The sequence below is a fragment of the Ictidomys tridecemlineatus genome, chromosome 6 (genome assembly GCF_052094955.1).
Source record: "Ictidomys tridecemlineatus isolate mIctTri1 chromosome 6, mIctTri1.hap1, whole genome shotgun sequence".
Lineage (NCBI taxonomy): Eukaryota > Metazoa > Chordata > Mammalia > Rodentia > Sciuridae > Ictidomys > Ictidomys tridecemlineatus.
In genome coordinates, this window is record NC_135482.1 from 66,429,561 (window position 1) to 66,447,112 (window position 17,552).

At 33.4% G+C, this 17,552-nt stretch overlaps 1 protein-coding gene across 5 annotated transcripts in view; it reads left to right on the top strand.

Annotated features, from left to right (window-relative positions):
* The window catches only part of Senp1 (SUMO specific peptidase 1), a 54,522-nt gene that overhangs the window by 11,472 nt on the left and 25,498 nt on the right, over window positions 1-17,552 (top strand). For all 5 annotated transcript variants that reach the window (XM_078014779.1, XM_078014777.1, XM_078014778.1 and 2 more), the window contains 5 exons: window positions 2,145-2,304; window positions 7,016-7,187; window positions 13,616-13,719; window positions 13,802-14,085; window positions 15,848-15,902. In XM_078014779.1, the coding sequence (XP_077870905.1) occupies window positions 2,145-2,304; window positions 7,016-7,187; window positions 13,616-13,719; window positions 13,802-14,085; window positions 15,848-15,902 (775 nt within the window). The remainder of the gene's footprint in view (window positions 1-2,144; window positions 2,305-7,015; window positions 7,188-13,615; window positions 13,720-13,801; window positions 14,086-15,847; window positions 15,903-17,552) is intronic.

Below are 17,552 nucleotides of genomic sequence, written 5' to 3' on the forward strand. Positions count from 1 at the left end.
TTTAAAAGAATTTTTAGAATGCAAAATTCTAGCATTGTTTCACTTTAAAAACTAGTGGTGGTCAAGCTTCAAAACCTTTACTTTTACCAAGAGCACAATGAAAAGTCTTATTTTTAGCCCTGAACAACAAAACAGACGAATATATTAAGATGAAAAGAAATGATTTTGCTAATGCTTAGAATCTCCAGCATTAGTAGGTAAAATTTAATTTCAACTGTCCTATTACTTATAGTAGTTAAATAAATCCTAAAGTTAACATGAGCTATCGATGATTACTTTTATGGTAAATGATTATCTGACACTCTTATTTTTAATACAAAGTTTAGTATGTCTAGGGAAGTATAACCTGTCGCTACAGAAAATTGGTAGAGAAAACTACAAAAGCCCATCTTTTATCATTATAATACATCCACAATTAAATTTTCAGTGTATTTTATTTAGTTTTTTTTTGTGTATATATGTTCACATTATAAGTGATCTTATTTGTGGCATTTGCATCTCTATTTCTTGGTGCTGACAGAATATCAGGTTAAATCTTCATTTATAAAAGAGTATCTGTAGCCTCCTGTTGGTCCCTCTCTCTCTCTCTCTATAGCTTTGCTTGATCCCATCAGCAGTAGAAGACTACTTAGTGATAATCATTAAGTGGATGGAACCACCTTATTCTGGTTAAGAGTGCCTGATCCTATGCATTTCACTTGCATTTTAAAGCTGAAGACAGTCACATGCTATTGAAAAGACTATTTTAACTCATTTTTGGTTTCAAGTTTCACAGTGTCGGTAATTTGCTTTTTGTGCAGACTTTTTTCTCAAATAGACATCTTTTTTTTAATATTTATTTTTTAGTTTTAGGTGGATACAATATCTTTATTTTTATGTGGTTCTGAGAATTGAACCCAGTGCCTCACATGTACTAGGCGAGCGCTCTACCACTTGAGCCACAACCCCAGCACCTCAAATAGACATCTTTAAGTAGCCCATTCCCTAGTCAAAATTTAGCCAAATTTTGTGAGAGACAAAAGATTTCTCCTATTATTACTTTTCATTTAAAGATCATAATTTGCTGTTTTTTTTACTGAGACTCATTTGCAGTATCTTATGTCTCTATCTTTAAAGTAATAATAGTAGATGTTAAGCATGGATACTGATTACAAAGGAAAAAAGTTATTCATTTTGAAAGTAAATTTAACCTATGTTAATTTTTGAGACTAAGTTCATGTATTGGTTGATCAGTGAGTACCAACACCATCCTGCTTATCTTTTTTCCTCCCTATTTACTCTGAATCCTGATTTCTTGTTTAACTTAAGAAAACACAAAATTTTATTTTTGAAGGCTAGCTTGCTTTTTAGGTAGAGTATAAAAAGACATGTTAAATATTTTAAATGCCATAAATACACAGTATTGTGCAAAGTTCTATAGTAATGTGCTTTGAAAGGGGATCTTCAAAATGATGTGAGCATTAGAGAAAAATTCTGGAAAAAGAATTGTCATTCCTGTTTTTTCACTGAAGCTCCTCCGAGTTCCATAGCCTAATGTTTGAAATTATTTTAAAGGAGCTATTTTATATTTTACAATCTTGCTAATAGAGGAGGGTATGAAATTATTCTACCTGAAACTAGCCGGCCAGTATAAGCAGCAATTAGGTTATCTGTGTTTTTTGAGAGTCCCTGAGTCTTAAAAATGGTAACTAGAAAGAGGAAGGTGACACCAGCTGCTATTGAGCAATAATTGTTGTTCATTTGAATTACAATTCTCCTTGGCCCTCCACCTGCTTTCTTACTGGTCTGGCCTACCTTCTTTCAGGCCCAGGCCTGGGAGTGCTTGCAAGATATAGTTGGGGTAAAATGTTGACTTTTGGTGGACACCACGGAGTCACATTGATGCAGATAAGGCACATGGCTGTGGCAGGATTCAGCTCCTTCATCAATTTTCAGGTTAGTATGGCTGAATCAATTATAGTTTGTAGAAGTTTCCTTACTGCAGACTGTACTGGCAGTTGAGACTGGGATCTTTCGTCCATGAGAGACATGGTGATATGCCACATTACTTTGGAATACAATGATGGACATGGTTGCAGTCATAAAGAGAACCAGCTGTAGTTATTGGTTTAATTTATTCAAACTTTTATTTATTTTTTTTTTAGACAACCCTTCCTCAGACAGTTTTCTTGGCTCAGGCGACTTAAGAACCTTTGGCCAGAGTGCAAATGGCCAGTGGAGAAATTCCACTCCAGCATCAAGCTCAACTTTACAGAAATCCAGAAACAGCCGAAGTCTTTACCTCGAAACCCGAAAGGCCTCATGGTTGGTATTTTGTTTACCTCATTTTCAATCCTTTCCTTAGATATAAGGGAAAATGGCTATAAGATAGTCATTATTGTCATTTTAAATGAGTAGTACCATTTTTGGACTTATATGTTCAAATCTATTTTACACTTTCAACTTTTAGTTTATTTGGGCTGAATTTTGGTGATAGCCAAATCTTTTCATTAGATGAGATTTTTAAGGTAAATCTTGATGGAAATAAGCATATTAGTATCCTTTGAGATAAATATGGTTATTAGGAGTTTTAAAGTGAAAATCAGTTTTTGCAACTTGAGTAGCAAAGAAACTAACACATTTTATAGTTTTTCAAATGAGCAGAGACATGACAAACTAAAGCAGATCTACACCTTATGCATTAGTCAACTACACCTAAACTAACTTCTGTTAGAGAATCACAGAGAACTTTATCCTAGTGTATAAGCCCACCTATTCCCTTACCAAACTTATACTAGTTATTAAAGGCAGATGAAGTTTAGCTTAGAAATTTTACTGCAGGTACTTTATTATATTAGTAAAGTATGTCTTTAAAAAAATTTTGTTTTTTTAGTTGTAGTTGGACAAAATACCTTTATTTTATTTATTTTTATGTGGTGCTGAGGATCGAACCCAGTGCCTCACACATGATAGGCAAGTGTTCTACCGCTGAGCCACAACCCCAGCCCAAGTATGTCTTTAACAGAATTTAGGACTTCTTAAACTTTAGGTAAAAATTTCAGGAATGTGAGATCATTTAATTTTCTGTTTAAACAAGGCTTTCTGATGTTGATTGAAATTGAAAAGATAATTTTTTTATTTTTATTTTTTTTGGTACCAGGGATTGAACTCTGGGGCACTTGACCATGAGCCACATCCCCTTTCCTATTTTGTATTTTGTTTAGAGACGTTGTCTCACTGAGTTGTTTAGTGCCTCGATTTTGCTGAGGCTGGCTTTGAACTCGAAATCCTTCTGTCTGAGCCTCCTGAGCTGCTGGGATTACAGGTGTGTGCCACTGTGCCCAGCATGATTTTTTTTTTTTAACTTTATGATTATCAGCACATGGACTTTGGGAACAGGTCTCAAGTGCTTTACTACTTTTTAATTTTTTTAATTATATAAAAATTAATTACCAGGCTGGGGTTGTGGCTCAGTGGTAGAGCACTTGCTTCACCTGTGTGAGGCACTGGGTTCAATTCTCAGCACCACAAATAAATAAATGAATAAAGTCCATCAACAACTAAAAAAAATATTTTAAAAGATTAATTACATTATAGTGTAAAAAATCAAAACATTACCAATAAAAATTACTGATCACCACCCACAATCTCATTTTTCCGAATTAACGTTTCCTTCCAGACCTTTTCCTGTGCTTATTTCTCTCACTGTTTCTCACTCATATATAGCATGATGTATGTGATATGTATACTATGGAAATGTTTGATTGTTATCTTCATTATAGATTCCTATATACATTATTCAGTAAGTTGGTTTTCTAATGGAATAATGCCATACTGATAACTTTAAAAATTGTTACAGAAATAATACATATGCTTAGTAAAAAATTAGAAAATATAGCTAAGCAAAAATAAAAAACAAAATATGACATCTCCACCAGCTTGAAAGCAACTCTGTAATATTTTTGTTCAGATATTTTCTCTGCCTTTACATAGATAATCTTAAATTAGTTCATATTGTACATATCCTTCTGTATTCTGTTGTCTCTCTTTTTTTTTTTTGGTACTGAGAATTTAATCCAGGGGCGCTTTACCACTGAACTATATCACCCCACCAACCTTTTTTACAGGGTCTCAGTAAGTTGCTTAGGGCCTCACTAAATTGTTGAGGCTGGTCTCAAACTTGCAATCCTCCTCCTGTCTTATCCTCCCAAGTTGCTGGGAATATAATCTGCTTTTTTGGTCAATCTTCTCTTCCTTTCCAATTTGGTCTGAAACATTAAATTTTATTTGAATTTTCTCAGTTAACCCCAAAGTATCTTTTATGTCACGTTAGTCCAAATCAGTATCTAATCTAAGATTGCATGTGGTAGTTATTTCCTGTAAGTCTCTGGTAGTCTGTGACAGCCGCTTTTTTTTTTTTTTTTTTTTTTTTTTAGTGTCATGACATTTTTCTGTTCCACTTTTTGAATTTGACAGGTTGCTTCCTTATGGTATCCTTATTTTGTTCTTTGTTCCTGCTATATTTACAAAAAAGATAGCTTGGGCTGGGGAAGTGGCTCAAGCAGTAGTGCGCTCGCCTGGCATGCATGCGGCCCGGGTTGGATCCTCAGCACCACATACAAACAAAGATGTTGTGTCCGCTGAAAACTAAAAAATAAACATTTAAATTCTTTCTTTCTCTCTCTCTCTCTCTCTCTCTCTCTCTCTCTCTCTCTCTCTCTCTTAAAAAAATTAAAAAAAAATATAGCTTGTATACTTGATTTTGGCTTGAAGAAAAGATGATGCTATGTTATGACACATTAGAAAACAAATAGTATCTTATGTTGGTTTTCGTATCATTAGTGATACTAGATTGACTTTGGATTTAGGGAAATGGCAGTGTGGTCCCTAATTGTATAGTTAAGGTTTTCCCTTTGTGATTAGAAATGTAATCCAAATGATGTTATTTTATCATTATAGGAAGAATCATTTTCACATTAGCCATTTAGCTAATAGTTATTATTATCAATTGATAATCTGTACCTGAAAGTTATTTTATTGTAGTTAATGAAGTAATATTTTTTCTAATTTTATTATTTCTTTTTTTTGTATCATTGGCAGTTTGAATTTTCAGTTATTTGATTATCATGAAATGTATTACCTATGGAAAAGACAAGATAAATGAAAATAGTCACTTCACATTGTGTAAATTTCTTTCTGTTCTATTTTGAGTATCATAGATACAGTGTGTTTTAATATTCACTAAAATTTTTATGCTTTTAATGCTCCCATTCTCACAACTTAGGAATGGGATTCCCTTCAAGCTTGCTTCTGTCAGTCTCTGTTTGTCCCAACTTCATTAGTTTTTCATTGCACCCTTGTTTTCTGGCATTCTGACATTGCATGACACCCTCATATTGGTTTTTTAGAAAAAGAATCTTTTATATTAAAAACATGCACATTCTAGTAGACACAAATAACAAAAGACTTGTGAATAATCAGTTATATCCTTTTTTGGGGGGTATCAGGGATTGAACTCAGGGGCACTCAATCACTGAGCCACATCCCCAGCCCAATTTTTTATTGTATTAGAGACAGGGTTTCACTGAGTTGCTTAGCACCTCACCATTGCTGAGGCTGGCTTTTTTTTTTTTAAACATCAAATTGTATACTTTATTTATTTTTATGTGGTGCTGAGAATCTGAAGCCAGTGCCTTGCAGATGCCAGACAAGCACTCTACCTCTGAGCTACAACCCCATCCCCCCTGATGCAGGCTTTGAATTTAGAATCCTCCTGCCTCAACCTCCCGAGCTGCTGGGATTATAAGCGTGTACCACCGCACCAGACCATTATATCCTTTGTAAACAATTATATTGCCTTTGTCATCTTTTTATAGTGGTACCTCCCAAGCCTAAGAAAATAAGCCTGTTCCTGAAATTGAGTCTTTGCTCCCACTCCCCTTCTCTTGTGTTATAGAGGATTGAACCCAGGGTCTCACACATGCTAGGCAAGTGCTTGCTCTATCACTGAGCTACATTCCCAACCCAAGTTCTTGCTCATTTCCCCACTCTAGCACTCTTTAAAAAAAAAAAAAAGTTTGAAAAGTTAAGAGAGTATTATTATGTGTTTTTTGATTTTCATTAGACCTATTCATTCCACTTGGATTCAGACCACATGTAATGATGTAAAGAGTTGATTGCATTGAATTCAGCTTAGTCAGTGGTGTAACACTATTCTGAGTCGTCAGCAGGAAAAAAAGAAAAAGAAAAATTAATTATGGTAATAGTAAGTACCACAAACTTGCTGGGTAATGATAGATAAAAAATATCACATAGAAAAAACTTAAATTTATTAAGTTTTAGAGATATGACTGGGCTTTTGAGTTCACAGAAATTTTTCTTGCCACTTTTTCCCATATGATAGGGCACAAGTAATAAAATGAAACAAAACCAAAATTTTCAGAGACTGGTGAAACCAAAATTCACAGTATTGTAGCCTAATAAAAAGTGTTCTGTTTTTAATGAAGGATGGGAGCCCCCTGTTGGTCTTTCAGGAAATTTTAAGTCAGTTTAAAAGTTAATTGTGAGGTTTCAGCTCTCCATTTTTAAATATTTAAAGTAAATCCATCAAAAGGGCTTGGGACACAGGGTTGTAGAGTAATAGAACATGTATGTATAGGGCTGGAGGTATAGCTCAGTGGTAGAACATTTGCCTAGCATGCACATTGCCCTTGGTTCATGTATGTTTATGTATGTTTAGCATATCTGAAATTCAGATTTTCCAAAGAAATCTAGTCTGATTTGCTATCTGTCATACCAAACCACTATATGGTTCTTAACTGAAGGAAGTTCTATATTATGGATCTAAGAAACATGATTATGTTTGATGATTATGTATGTTTTGGTAGTTTAAGACCTTTTTTAAGGGCAGACCTTTTAAGTGGCTACGACCCCTTGTGTCAATTTATCATTCTGTTTTAGTTGTTTCTAGAAAGTGAATAATGACTAGATTTATTTTAACTGTTTTTATCTTTCTTACAAACTTTTTATTTTTTAGTGGAATATCAAACACTTTTACAGGAAAGTCAAACCATCACTGCCACATGTCTGCGTATGAAAAATCTTTTCCTATTAAGCCTGTTCCAAGTCCATCTTGGAGTGGTTCATGTCGTCGAAGCCTTTTAAGCCCTAAGAAAACTCAGAGGCGACATGTTAGTACAGCAGAAGAGGTAAGGAAAACCTGAAACAAAAGCTGCTAAAAGTTAGGATCTTTAGTTACCTCTGATAAGATGTTTATACTTACTCTATTTACTTAATCCTTTCTGTGTTTTTTCTTCTTATTTACTCTTCTTGAATTCTGTCATCTTGACTAAAGGAATTAAAGACCTATTTTATCAGAATTTCATTATTTTTCTTCCCATCTTCTTTTCCTGTTGTGTGACTGGCTTTACTTTCCTTGTTACCCTAATGGCTTCTCATACACGATAATCTGTCACTCTTTCTTGCTCGCTCTTTCTCTTTTTTCCCTGGAGACTCCTTAAATTTTTATTTCCAGTGGCAAAACTATTAACTTGCTAAACAGTTTTTGTTTTGATAAAATTTGATAGAACACCTGTCCTTCCCACTAGGATGAATTTTTCCTAAATATGAAAGAAAAAAAAAAGACCATGAAATGATTTATAGCCTTTTATTTTGGGTAAGATCTTTGAGGTGCTAGATTTCCCCCATCTCCTGCAAAAAGAAAAAAAAAAAAAAAAAGATGTTTTGGTGACACTTAAGTTGTTATATTCATTTAATAAACCTAAAGAAAAAAATCAAATTTTGTAAATACAGTACTGCATGTAATTTGTACAATAGGAATCAGGGTTTTTCCTGTTCAGTTGCATATTTACTATATATCTGTTTAGCATCTAATTTATTACATATCTAATTAACTGGTTATTGTGAAAATAGAAATGAATAATTAATAACTTTACATTTATACTGGATTAATGTTTATAGTGTGCTTCCTACACGTATTATTATGCTGAGTTCATTAACCCAATGAAATAGGTAAAAGTGAGTTAGTATCCATATTTTCCAGATTTGGAAAGTAAAAGTCAGAGATCACACATCTAGTAATGGCAGGCCTAGAACCCAGGTCTTGTGAGTAAGTCTCCTCTGGTATGCCTTCTTTTTTACAACATAGTGATATGATTCTTGCCTAGTGGAGATTACTGAGCATGGACACAAGATTATAGTACTATTTGCTAAATAATTGCAAAATTTGGTAATTGAAGATTTCTTAGGTGTCAAAGGACTTTAATAAGGACTTAGACTTTTTACTTGGATTTTCAAATGTCCAATGGGTAATTAAAAACAGGATAAAAGACTTTGCATCTCTGCTTCCATTTTTCATCTGTCTTCTTTGCTCTGGCATAAGCACAAATCACTTGGATTCCAGAAATAATAGATCTGATCTATAAAGGTATAGAAACTACTCCCTCATAATAGCAACTTATCTCTGATAAGATTCTTTCCCATTCTTAGATAATGATCAATCAGTTTGACCAATACTGTTTGCTTATGCATATTTCTGTGTTTACTTGTCTTTATGGAAGCTCAGGTCAGTATCCCTGAAGACACGATAAAAGATGCCAGTCCCCTTGTCTTCTGGTGTAACCTATACTGATTAAAGTCTCTTTTCTGCCTTTCCCATTACTTTTTCCATTTGGTTTTTGGGGGCAAGTGGGCCTCTCAAGTAACAAAACCTGATTATTGTGAAGTATTTTGGCAAATGTTTAGTAAAAATGTGCATTTTAAAAGTTTTATTTCATCTAAAATATTCAAGGGAAGAATGGCAGAACTAGTAATTCATTTTGTAGGGCAAAAGCTAAACAAGAAACTGGCAACATTTACCTTTGATGATAAGAGCTGGGCAACAATGATGAAAGGGTGATTTATTTTTTATTATATTTTTGTACTATTGAATTTTGGATCATATATATTAGTTATTACAAACCAAGTAATGTTTTCTTAGTTAGTGAATTTACGGGGCTTGTGCTTATGCCAGAGCTTAAAGAGTACAGAAAGACTGGGGAAGGAAACTGCAGCAGCATAGCAGCTGAGTAATCTCGGTATGATCAACATAAGATTGACATTCACCCATCAGCTACTCCTTTGGACCACCCTCGCTCTCCTTGGACTGACTATTTACCACTCCAGCCAACCCCTCAAGGCACAGGTTAAATCAGGACTTGAGGCTGTAGTTTCTCCTTTCTACTACAGTGCAAAGAAGATGCTAAGGATTGAACCTGGTAATGAAATGAAGTGCAGGAAATCTTTCCTCAGTTGATTTTTGAAAAGCAAGCCACGTGTACTATAGAGTAATCTACTATGAAAAGCAAGCCACTTGTACTATAGAATAATCCATAGGAGTAGACAAATATTAAAACAACTTTAGTATCAAACTTAGAGCAAATTATTTAAAAATTGAATCTCTGGCATTACCAGTAATACAGAAATAATACATTTTCTCCTTATGAATAGAGAATTAATTGATGGACACTTATGAACTGGAGAAAATGTTATTTCCATGGGAATGTTGGGATTTCCAAGAGAGATATATTTGCTTTTGTTTAAAGAATGAAAATTGGCAGCATACTACAGTGACATAGCCACATTAATATTTATAGCAGCTCAATTCACAATAGCTAAGCTATGGAACCAACCTAGGTGTCCTTCAACAGATGAATGGATAAAGAAAATATGGTATATATACACAAGGGAATATTACTCAGCCATAAAGAAAATGAAATTATGGCATTTGCCAGTAAATGGATGGAACTAGAGACTATTGTGCTAAGTGAAATAAGCCAATCCCCCAAAATCAAAAGCTGAATATTCTCTTTGCTATGTGGATGCTAACACACAATAAAGGTGGGGGGGGAGAATAGAAGTTCATTGGGTTAGTCAAAGGGGAATGAATGGAAGGGGCGGTGGGAATAGGAAAGATAGTAAAAGGAATTGGACATAACTCCTATGTTCATATATGAATACATGACCAGTGTAACTCCACATCATGTATAACCACAAGAATTGGAAGTTATACTCCATGTATGTATAATATGTCAAAATACATTCTATTTTCATGTATAATTAAAAAGAATAGAAAATATGAAGATTGGGTATCAATGCTGGATTTGTCTATCAAATTTAGAAATATGAAGCTATTTACAAAATTAAGATGACTGCCTCTGAACTGTTTGTTCAGACTTATGACAGGGATTTGAAAGAATTTGGAAATCTCTTAAGTCGTGGCTATACAGAATAACTGATTAAGAGTACAGCATTGAGGAGCTGTGCTGTCCAGTTGGGATAACCCGTAACCACAAGTGTTATTTAAATTAATTCAAATTAAATGAAATTAAAAATTTAGTTTCTCAGTCACAAGCCACATTTCAAGCATTCATTAGTCACATGTGGGTAGTGGCTACCATATTGCACAGCACAGTTATAGAACATTTCCATTATCACAGTTTTTGTTATAGAGGATGTAAATTTCTGTTAGAAAAAGAAAATACTAGCAACAATACAAAATTTAAAGGGTAAGAACACAGTTTTTTCAATTACATATTGCTTCCAGACATGCTTCTCTGTAAGTTATTGAGCATTTTAAGATGTTAGATTTTATATAAATGGCAAGGATAGTTTTATTTTTTTTTCTCTTCAGTGCTTTACAGTTTTGTCATAAACAATGCATTTGAATTTAATAGAAAATTATTGAGTGATATACATTTTGTACTTGAAATTTATTTGTATGTTTTAAAAGTTAAGCAAAATAAAAGTTAGGGAGATTACAAAGTTATTTGGATAATTTGTAAAAATAATTGGCTTGTTTGTTAAGGTTCGTTTTGTGCACTCTAAAAATTTTTATACTCTTACAGTTCAATTTTTTGATGGAGCCTCTTGCAGAAATATCACCTAATTGTAGGAATATGTCACATATTTTTCTTAGTAGAATTCAGCACCTTAATTAATCTTACACTGTTTAAAATTTGGTCCTAAACTAAGTTTTTTAAATGTAATGTTAGAAAAGCTCCTGAACTTCAACATATTATCTAATTATTGCTTCTTTTCCTCTTCATTTCCTAATTTCTTATTTAAGTATAAAAACACTTTATATAGAAAGATGTGGTTTTTAAAAAAATTTATAGTACTAGATGCTTTAAAACAGGAGTATATTTGATGTTTCAAGTGACTTACCGTTTTGTGCATTATTTGGTAAAACCAAATGTTATGTATGTTCTTTTGAAAGTTTCCTAAACTATCTTTTCTTTGTCAGAAATGGTTCCAAATAGAACGTAACGTTCATTTTTTTTGTTGTTTTAATGAAAGAGAAAAGGTACCTACCATCATTAAAAAAAAAAAGTCCTTGTGACCTCCAAATTAATATGTAAAACAATGAAAACTTTAAACTTTTAAAACTATAAATTAGTTTAAACTGGAAACATGAGGCTTTAAGGGTTTGGAATAAGGATAATCTATTCTTTTTTATTTTATGTCCACTAGTAAGTATGAGATTGTTCAGGGTCAAAATCTTTTCTTTGAAGTTACATTTATTGAGAAAATGATTTATAGGGGACTAGTGTGTGTTAAATTACTTTTTAATTAGATCTTTACATCGAATTAATCTAGATTTCTCTTAATTTGTGTTAGTAAAGTTACTTTATGATCCCTTGGTTCTTTGTATCTTATAAATATAAAAGTTTATTCTGAGATAATAGTTGGCTCTGTGATGTGAGAAAGAAGTGTTTTTAACTTTGGTGGTTGATACCTTTGGAACAAATATCTTTTCTGTTTCATTTACTCCATGTTCTTTTGAGATCTTCATGTGATGGAAATGATTTTCTTTTTTAAACATTCCCTTGGTATCAAGAGATGCTCTGCAAAGTAACGTCTCATCCTGGAGTATATACATTGTTTTCCTCTATGATGTAATAAACAAAGGTTTTTAAAATCCAGTTTGGTGGGACAGTGGATATGTACTAAAAGTGTTGGTTAATTAAGATTTAATTTTATGACCCAGGTAACCTGATTTCCCTTCCCTCCTTTCATCTTAATTACTCTTGGAAACAGTCTATTGATAACTTTAATGTATGTTGATTAGGTTATTCAGTATACTAGAAGAGTTAAGACTTATATTTAGGATATACAGAAACTCCTGGTCCATAAAATGCCAGCTAACACAGATTTCCTGCACATAGAAGATCACTGTTGAGTTGATCAACAGACTGTTCTTACCATCTAATAATCTATAATAATGTGTTTTCATTCTGCTATTAAAAAATCTTCATAATGGCAATTTAAGATTATAGAGAAAAGTTTTTCAAGTGTTTTCTTTTCAGTAGAATAGCAAAAAATAAAAGATTTGGTTATTGATATTACTTTATACCTGGTAATGTCTGTTTCTAGCCTTATTTTTGTGCCATCATGGAGGTGCCAGCCCAGTACTGTAAATAGTATTTTCACAAACTGTAGAAAGGGAGGTCACCATCATCTTGAATACAGTATTAATATCTAAGGGATAAAATAATGGAGGTTTTTTTTCTGCCCACCTACAGCATTGCAAGATTTTGTTGTTGTGGGGTTTTTGTTTGTTTCTTTGTTTTTGTTGTTGTTTTTCCTCTTGGGTCTGTTCTTTCTTTTCTGACTTAGCTGTACACCTTTAAGGATAGTTTTTTTTTTTTCCTCAAGGGAGTTGTCATGCCTCACAGTTTAAGTATATTCTAGTAGATGAGTAACATCTATAATAACATTGGCAATGTAATTATAATTTACTCTGTAGCAACAACTAAAGATTCAAGAAGAAAAAATATTAGTATTTTTATTTGCCTTTGTAATTAATCATTTAATTCATTTGGCTTTTAACAAATATTTGTAATTGAATAAAATACTTATGCACATATTGTATGTCACTGCAAGGTGCTGCTAACCCTACCACCATGTTTAAAATTTTTGTGTAGTTATTTTACACAGTTTGTAAGATTTTAAAATAATAACTGAAACTTCTTGAACACAGTCCATTGCTTCAGGGGATTTGTATAGAGTAGTAGATGTTTTACATGGTTACAGTAAATAATGATGTAATGAACTGACATAGTAATATCACTAATATTATTTTATTCTTATGCAGTTTAGTTCTTGGCAAGGTGACCTTATTTCTTTCTACCCTTCCCTTCATTAACACTGACCTTACTACTTCTTGAATACATCAGGCACATTCCTATTTCAGGGTTTTGCATTTGCTGTTCCTCTATCTGGAATATTCTTTTACATATAGATTTGGGGAAGGAGTTGAACCCAGGGGTGCTTTACCACTATCCTCAGACCTTTTTTATTATTTTTTTTTAAATTTTGAGACAGGGTTTTGTTCAGTAGTTGAGGGTCTTGCAAAGTTGCTGAGGCTGGCCTCAGACTTGCCATCCTTGTGCTTCAGTTTCCCAAGTCGTTGGAATTACAGGTATATTACCTCTCAGCCTAATGTACAACAATTCTTAATTACCTTTAGGAGTCTGCTTGAAATTTGACTGAACTTCTGGGATTTAATCTAGATGCTACTTTGAGAAATACTTGTCTCATTGAATGTATTTAAGATCTTTATTTTTTTGTCTTATAGACAGTTCAAGAAGAAGAAAAAGAGATCTACAGACAGCTGCTACAGATGGTCACAGGGAAACAGTTCTCTGTAGCCAAACCCACCACACATTTTCCTTTACACCTGTGAGTTACAGAAGCATCTTTTTAGATTAATTTAATTCTACAATTTGCTATTTGATATTCAAACTATATCTTCTTTTGCTAGGTCTCGATGTCTTAGCTCCAGTAAGAATACTTTGAAAGACTCACTGTTTAAAAATGGAAATTCTTGTGCATCTCATGTCATTGGTTCTGATACTTCATCATCTGGATCTGCCAGCATTTTAACTACCCAGGAACAGCGGTCTCACAGTGCATATTCCTTACCGTCATATACCCCAGATGTTCCATTTGGATCCACAGATTCTGATCCTTGCCATCAACTCCATCATCACCACTCTCTTCCACATCAACCAGATAATTTACCAGCATCAAACACACAATCTGAAGGTAAAAATGATATTGTATAACTGTATTTTTAATTCTAACAGCCAGTTAGTTAACTTTATCTGGATTGATTATTGGCAACATTGTAATGTACACATAACATACATATACACTATATATACATATATGAGACTTTAAAAACGTAATTCAACTAATCATGCCATGAGCAAGCTAAACATACAAGTAAAATAATGAAATACTACTTTTTCCTTTTTTCTTCCTTTTTTGGGGGGAGGTGGTACTCTTTTCTTACATCAAATTGTAAATGATTTGATATAATATCTAAATGACTAATTGCCTGAGGCAGAACCTAGAATCAGAGTACATCCAGCCAAGTTGCTTCAGCACTTTTCCTGTTTCTTAATTACTTTGCAATGAAAATCAAGTAAACTGAAGTTCTAGAAGTTTTGAGATATCAAAAAAGTATTGAAGTATAAGTATTTAACATATAATACTAAGCCATTATAGGTTTATGCATTTTAGAATGAATGTCAGCAAGTTTTGGAGAGAGTTTTTTTTTTCCTGACTTTTGGCATTGGTCATTTAAGGTTTTGCTATAATAGTTCTCTCCTTTTTTTGGTATGTATTATGGTACACTTGTACATATTTAGGTATGTAACTTAAAACAACTTGTGGGTTAAATGGTCAGACATTAGGAATCTTGATAGATTGAGCACAAGACTTTTCCTCCTTCCTCAATTCATTTGATTTTTTTAAAATCTTTTTGTTTGTTTGTTTGTCTCACTTAAGGATTAAAATTTTTGGTGACATCATGGGGGCTGGGGTTGTGGCTCAGTGGTAGACATTTGCCTTGCACATGTGAGGCACTGGGTTTGATTCTCAGCACCACATAAAGAATAAATAAAGTATTATGTTCATCTACAGCCAAAAAAATATGAAAAAAAAATTCTGGTGGCATCATTATATAGTTACACATACCCATGAAAACTTGTATTACATTTTTGAAGTTATTTATTTAATAGAAGGTGGGGCAGAGCTGGGGAAGTGGCTCAGTGGTAGAGTGCTTGTGTAGTGTGGGTGAAACCTGGGGTTTCATACCTAGGACTGCACAACAAAGTCAAAACAATAAAATTTTAACCTCAGAATCATACATTGTATGGCAGATACTTAGATACAATTAGACTGAAACAAATATACTACATTGCCCTGTTTAATTCTCTCCTTGTACCACTTAATAAATACTCTAAATGAGGTTCTAATCATAGCACTTTATAAGGATATGGTTGCTGCCCTAGAGGAGTATTTATTCCAGAAACAAATGATATAATGATAAAATTTGTATGTTATAGAGTCCTCCTATAGTACTATCTCTATCTTTCCCTCCCGTTTTCCTTCCCTTCCTTTCACCTAATTCATTTTCATGGGTCCATCACGAGCTCAAGACTGCATGTTCTTATTTTCCAAGTATAATTGTATTTTTAATTTTAACAGCTAGTTAACTTTATCTGGATTGATTATTAAAAGAAAGCACAGGGAGTAAGCACATCCCAAGAGTGGACCAAAAGGGCAAATATGCTTGTATTTCAGAGTGACTTCTTATTTGTAAGACAAGCTCTTCACTAAGACCTATTAATGGTCTCAGTGAAAGAGATCTGTCTCTCTTTCTCTTTCTTGCTATCTTTGTCCTAATGCTGTTATTTTTGGGGAAACAGAATATAATAAAATTTAGGAGTTTGAACTAAGACAAATAGAAGATATAACGGTGGAATTTTATTAATCATGAAATGCTCTTGTGTTTGTTTAGGATCAGACTCTGTGATTTTACTCAAAGTGAAAGAGTCTCAGACTCCAACTCCCAGGTAAACTTAGGAAAAAGGTCGTTCTCTCTCTCTCTCTCTCTCTCTCTCTCTCTCTCTCTCTCTTCTAATTAGTTATATATGACAGCAGAGTGCATTCGATTCATTGTATACAAATGGAGCACAACTTTTCATTTCACTTATACACAATGTAGAGTGAAAAGGTCATTCTTAACATATAATTTTCCCTTTGTTTAACCAAAATTTCTTTACTAAGAGTTGTGTAACACAAAATTGCCTCAACTCAAACCTTTCTCATGTATTATTTGAATTTCAGTGACTTCCTAATTGATCATCTTTCCTCCAGCCTTCCTTTTGTTCTTCATTTCATCTTCCACCATACTATGTTTGTTAATTCATTTTCAACCTTATTCTTTCATCCATTTTCGTGCTGCAACAAAGTGATCTTTCTAAAATTCTTCTACTTTGTTCTTCAGTTCATTTTCCATGCTATAGCCAGAGTGATCTTTCTAAAATATCTGATCATTCATTAAAGGAATTTATGACCATTTATTAAACTCTTTCAAGGGTGGTTTATTAGACATAGAATTAAACCCAAACTCCTTAGTATTGTATAGTGAGCACTTCCTCCATAAGCCTTACTTTCCATTGCACATTTCTTTAACAAGTATTTAAATATTAAGAGTCTACTATGTGCCAGGTACTGGAATAGACAATGGAGATAACAGCAGAGAAAAGAAGTCTCTGCCCTCAAGGAGTTGTATTTTAGATGAGGGAAGTGATAGAAGACAAGTAGGGAGCATATAAACATATATGTGTAGTAGTTATAAATGCTGTAAAGAAAAATGGACTAATATGTAGGCTAAGGTTGGAGAAACTTACATATATAAGGTAGTTGAGGCAAGTCTTCAGTCAAGTGCCAGCTGAGTAGAGTCGTAATGAAAGTGAGAGGAAGCCATGTGGAAATATGAGACTCTTTTCATATATTCAAATGCTGAATTTGTTTTAGTTTTTAAATATGATATGCTTTTTTTTTTGCCAATTTTTTTTCTGCCTGGAATATTCTGTCAATTGGTCTAACAGTAGTCTCTTTTATCTAAATTGCATTTCAAGAGTTACTTACATATGAAACTTTACTTCTCTGGGAGGTGTCAATACTACTCTGGGAGGTGTCAAGTACATCTCCCTCTGTAATCCACTAGCTTATTACTTAGAATTCTTTGCCATATTATGGTCTTGGCATTTCAGTTGCTAGAATGGCAGTATTAGTTTTCCATTGAGGAGATTAGAGATAATAAAATGTTCTTTCTCATTTAATTTCACTACTTCTTTGCAGCTCCCCCATTCATTCTAAGCTTTAAGTATTCATTAAAATTTTCTGTTGAGTATCTCAGGGAGACTTTGTAGTTTTGGTTCTTTATTTCTTAGTTTTTCAGAGTCGGACCTGACTTCTGATCTTGGCTCTTTCAGGCTTCCTGTAACTTTGAAGAAGTTATTCTTCTGAACCTCATATTACTTATAAATAAAATGCCAGTATTAGTACTCTACCATTGAATTATGTGAAGAAGAACTTATAGATAAAGCATTTTAAAAGTGTTTCACAGCCAGGCATGATGGCACATGCCTGTAATCCCAGCCACTCAGGAGGCTGAGACAGGAAGATCTCAAATTCAAAGCCAGCTTCAGCAAAAG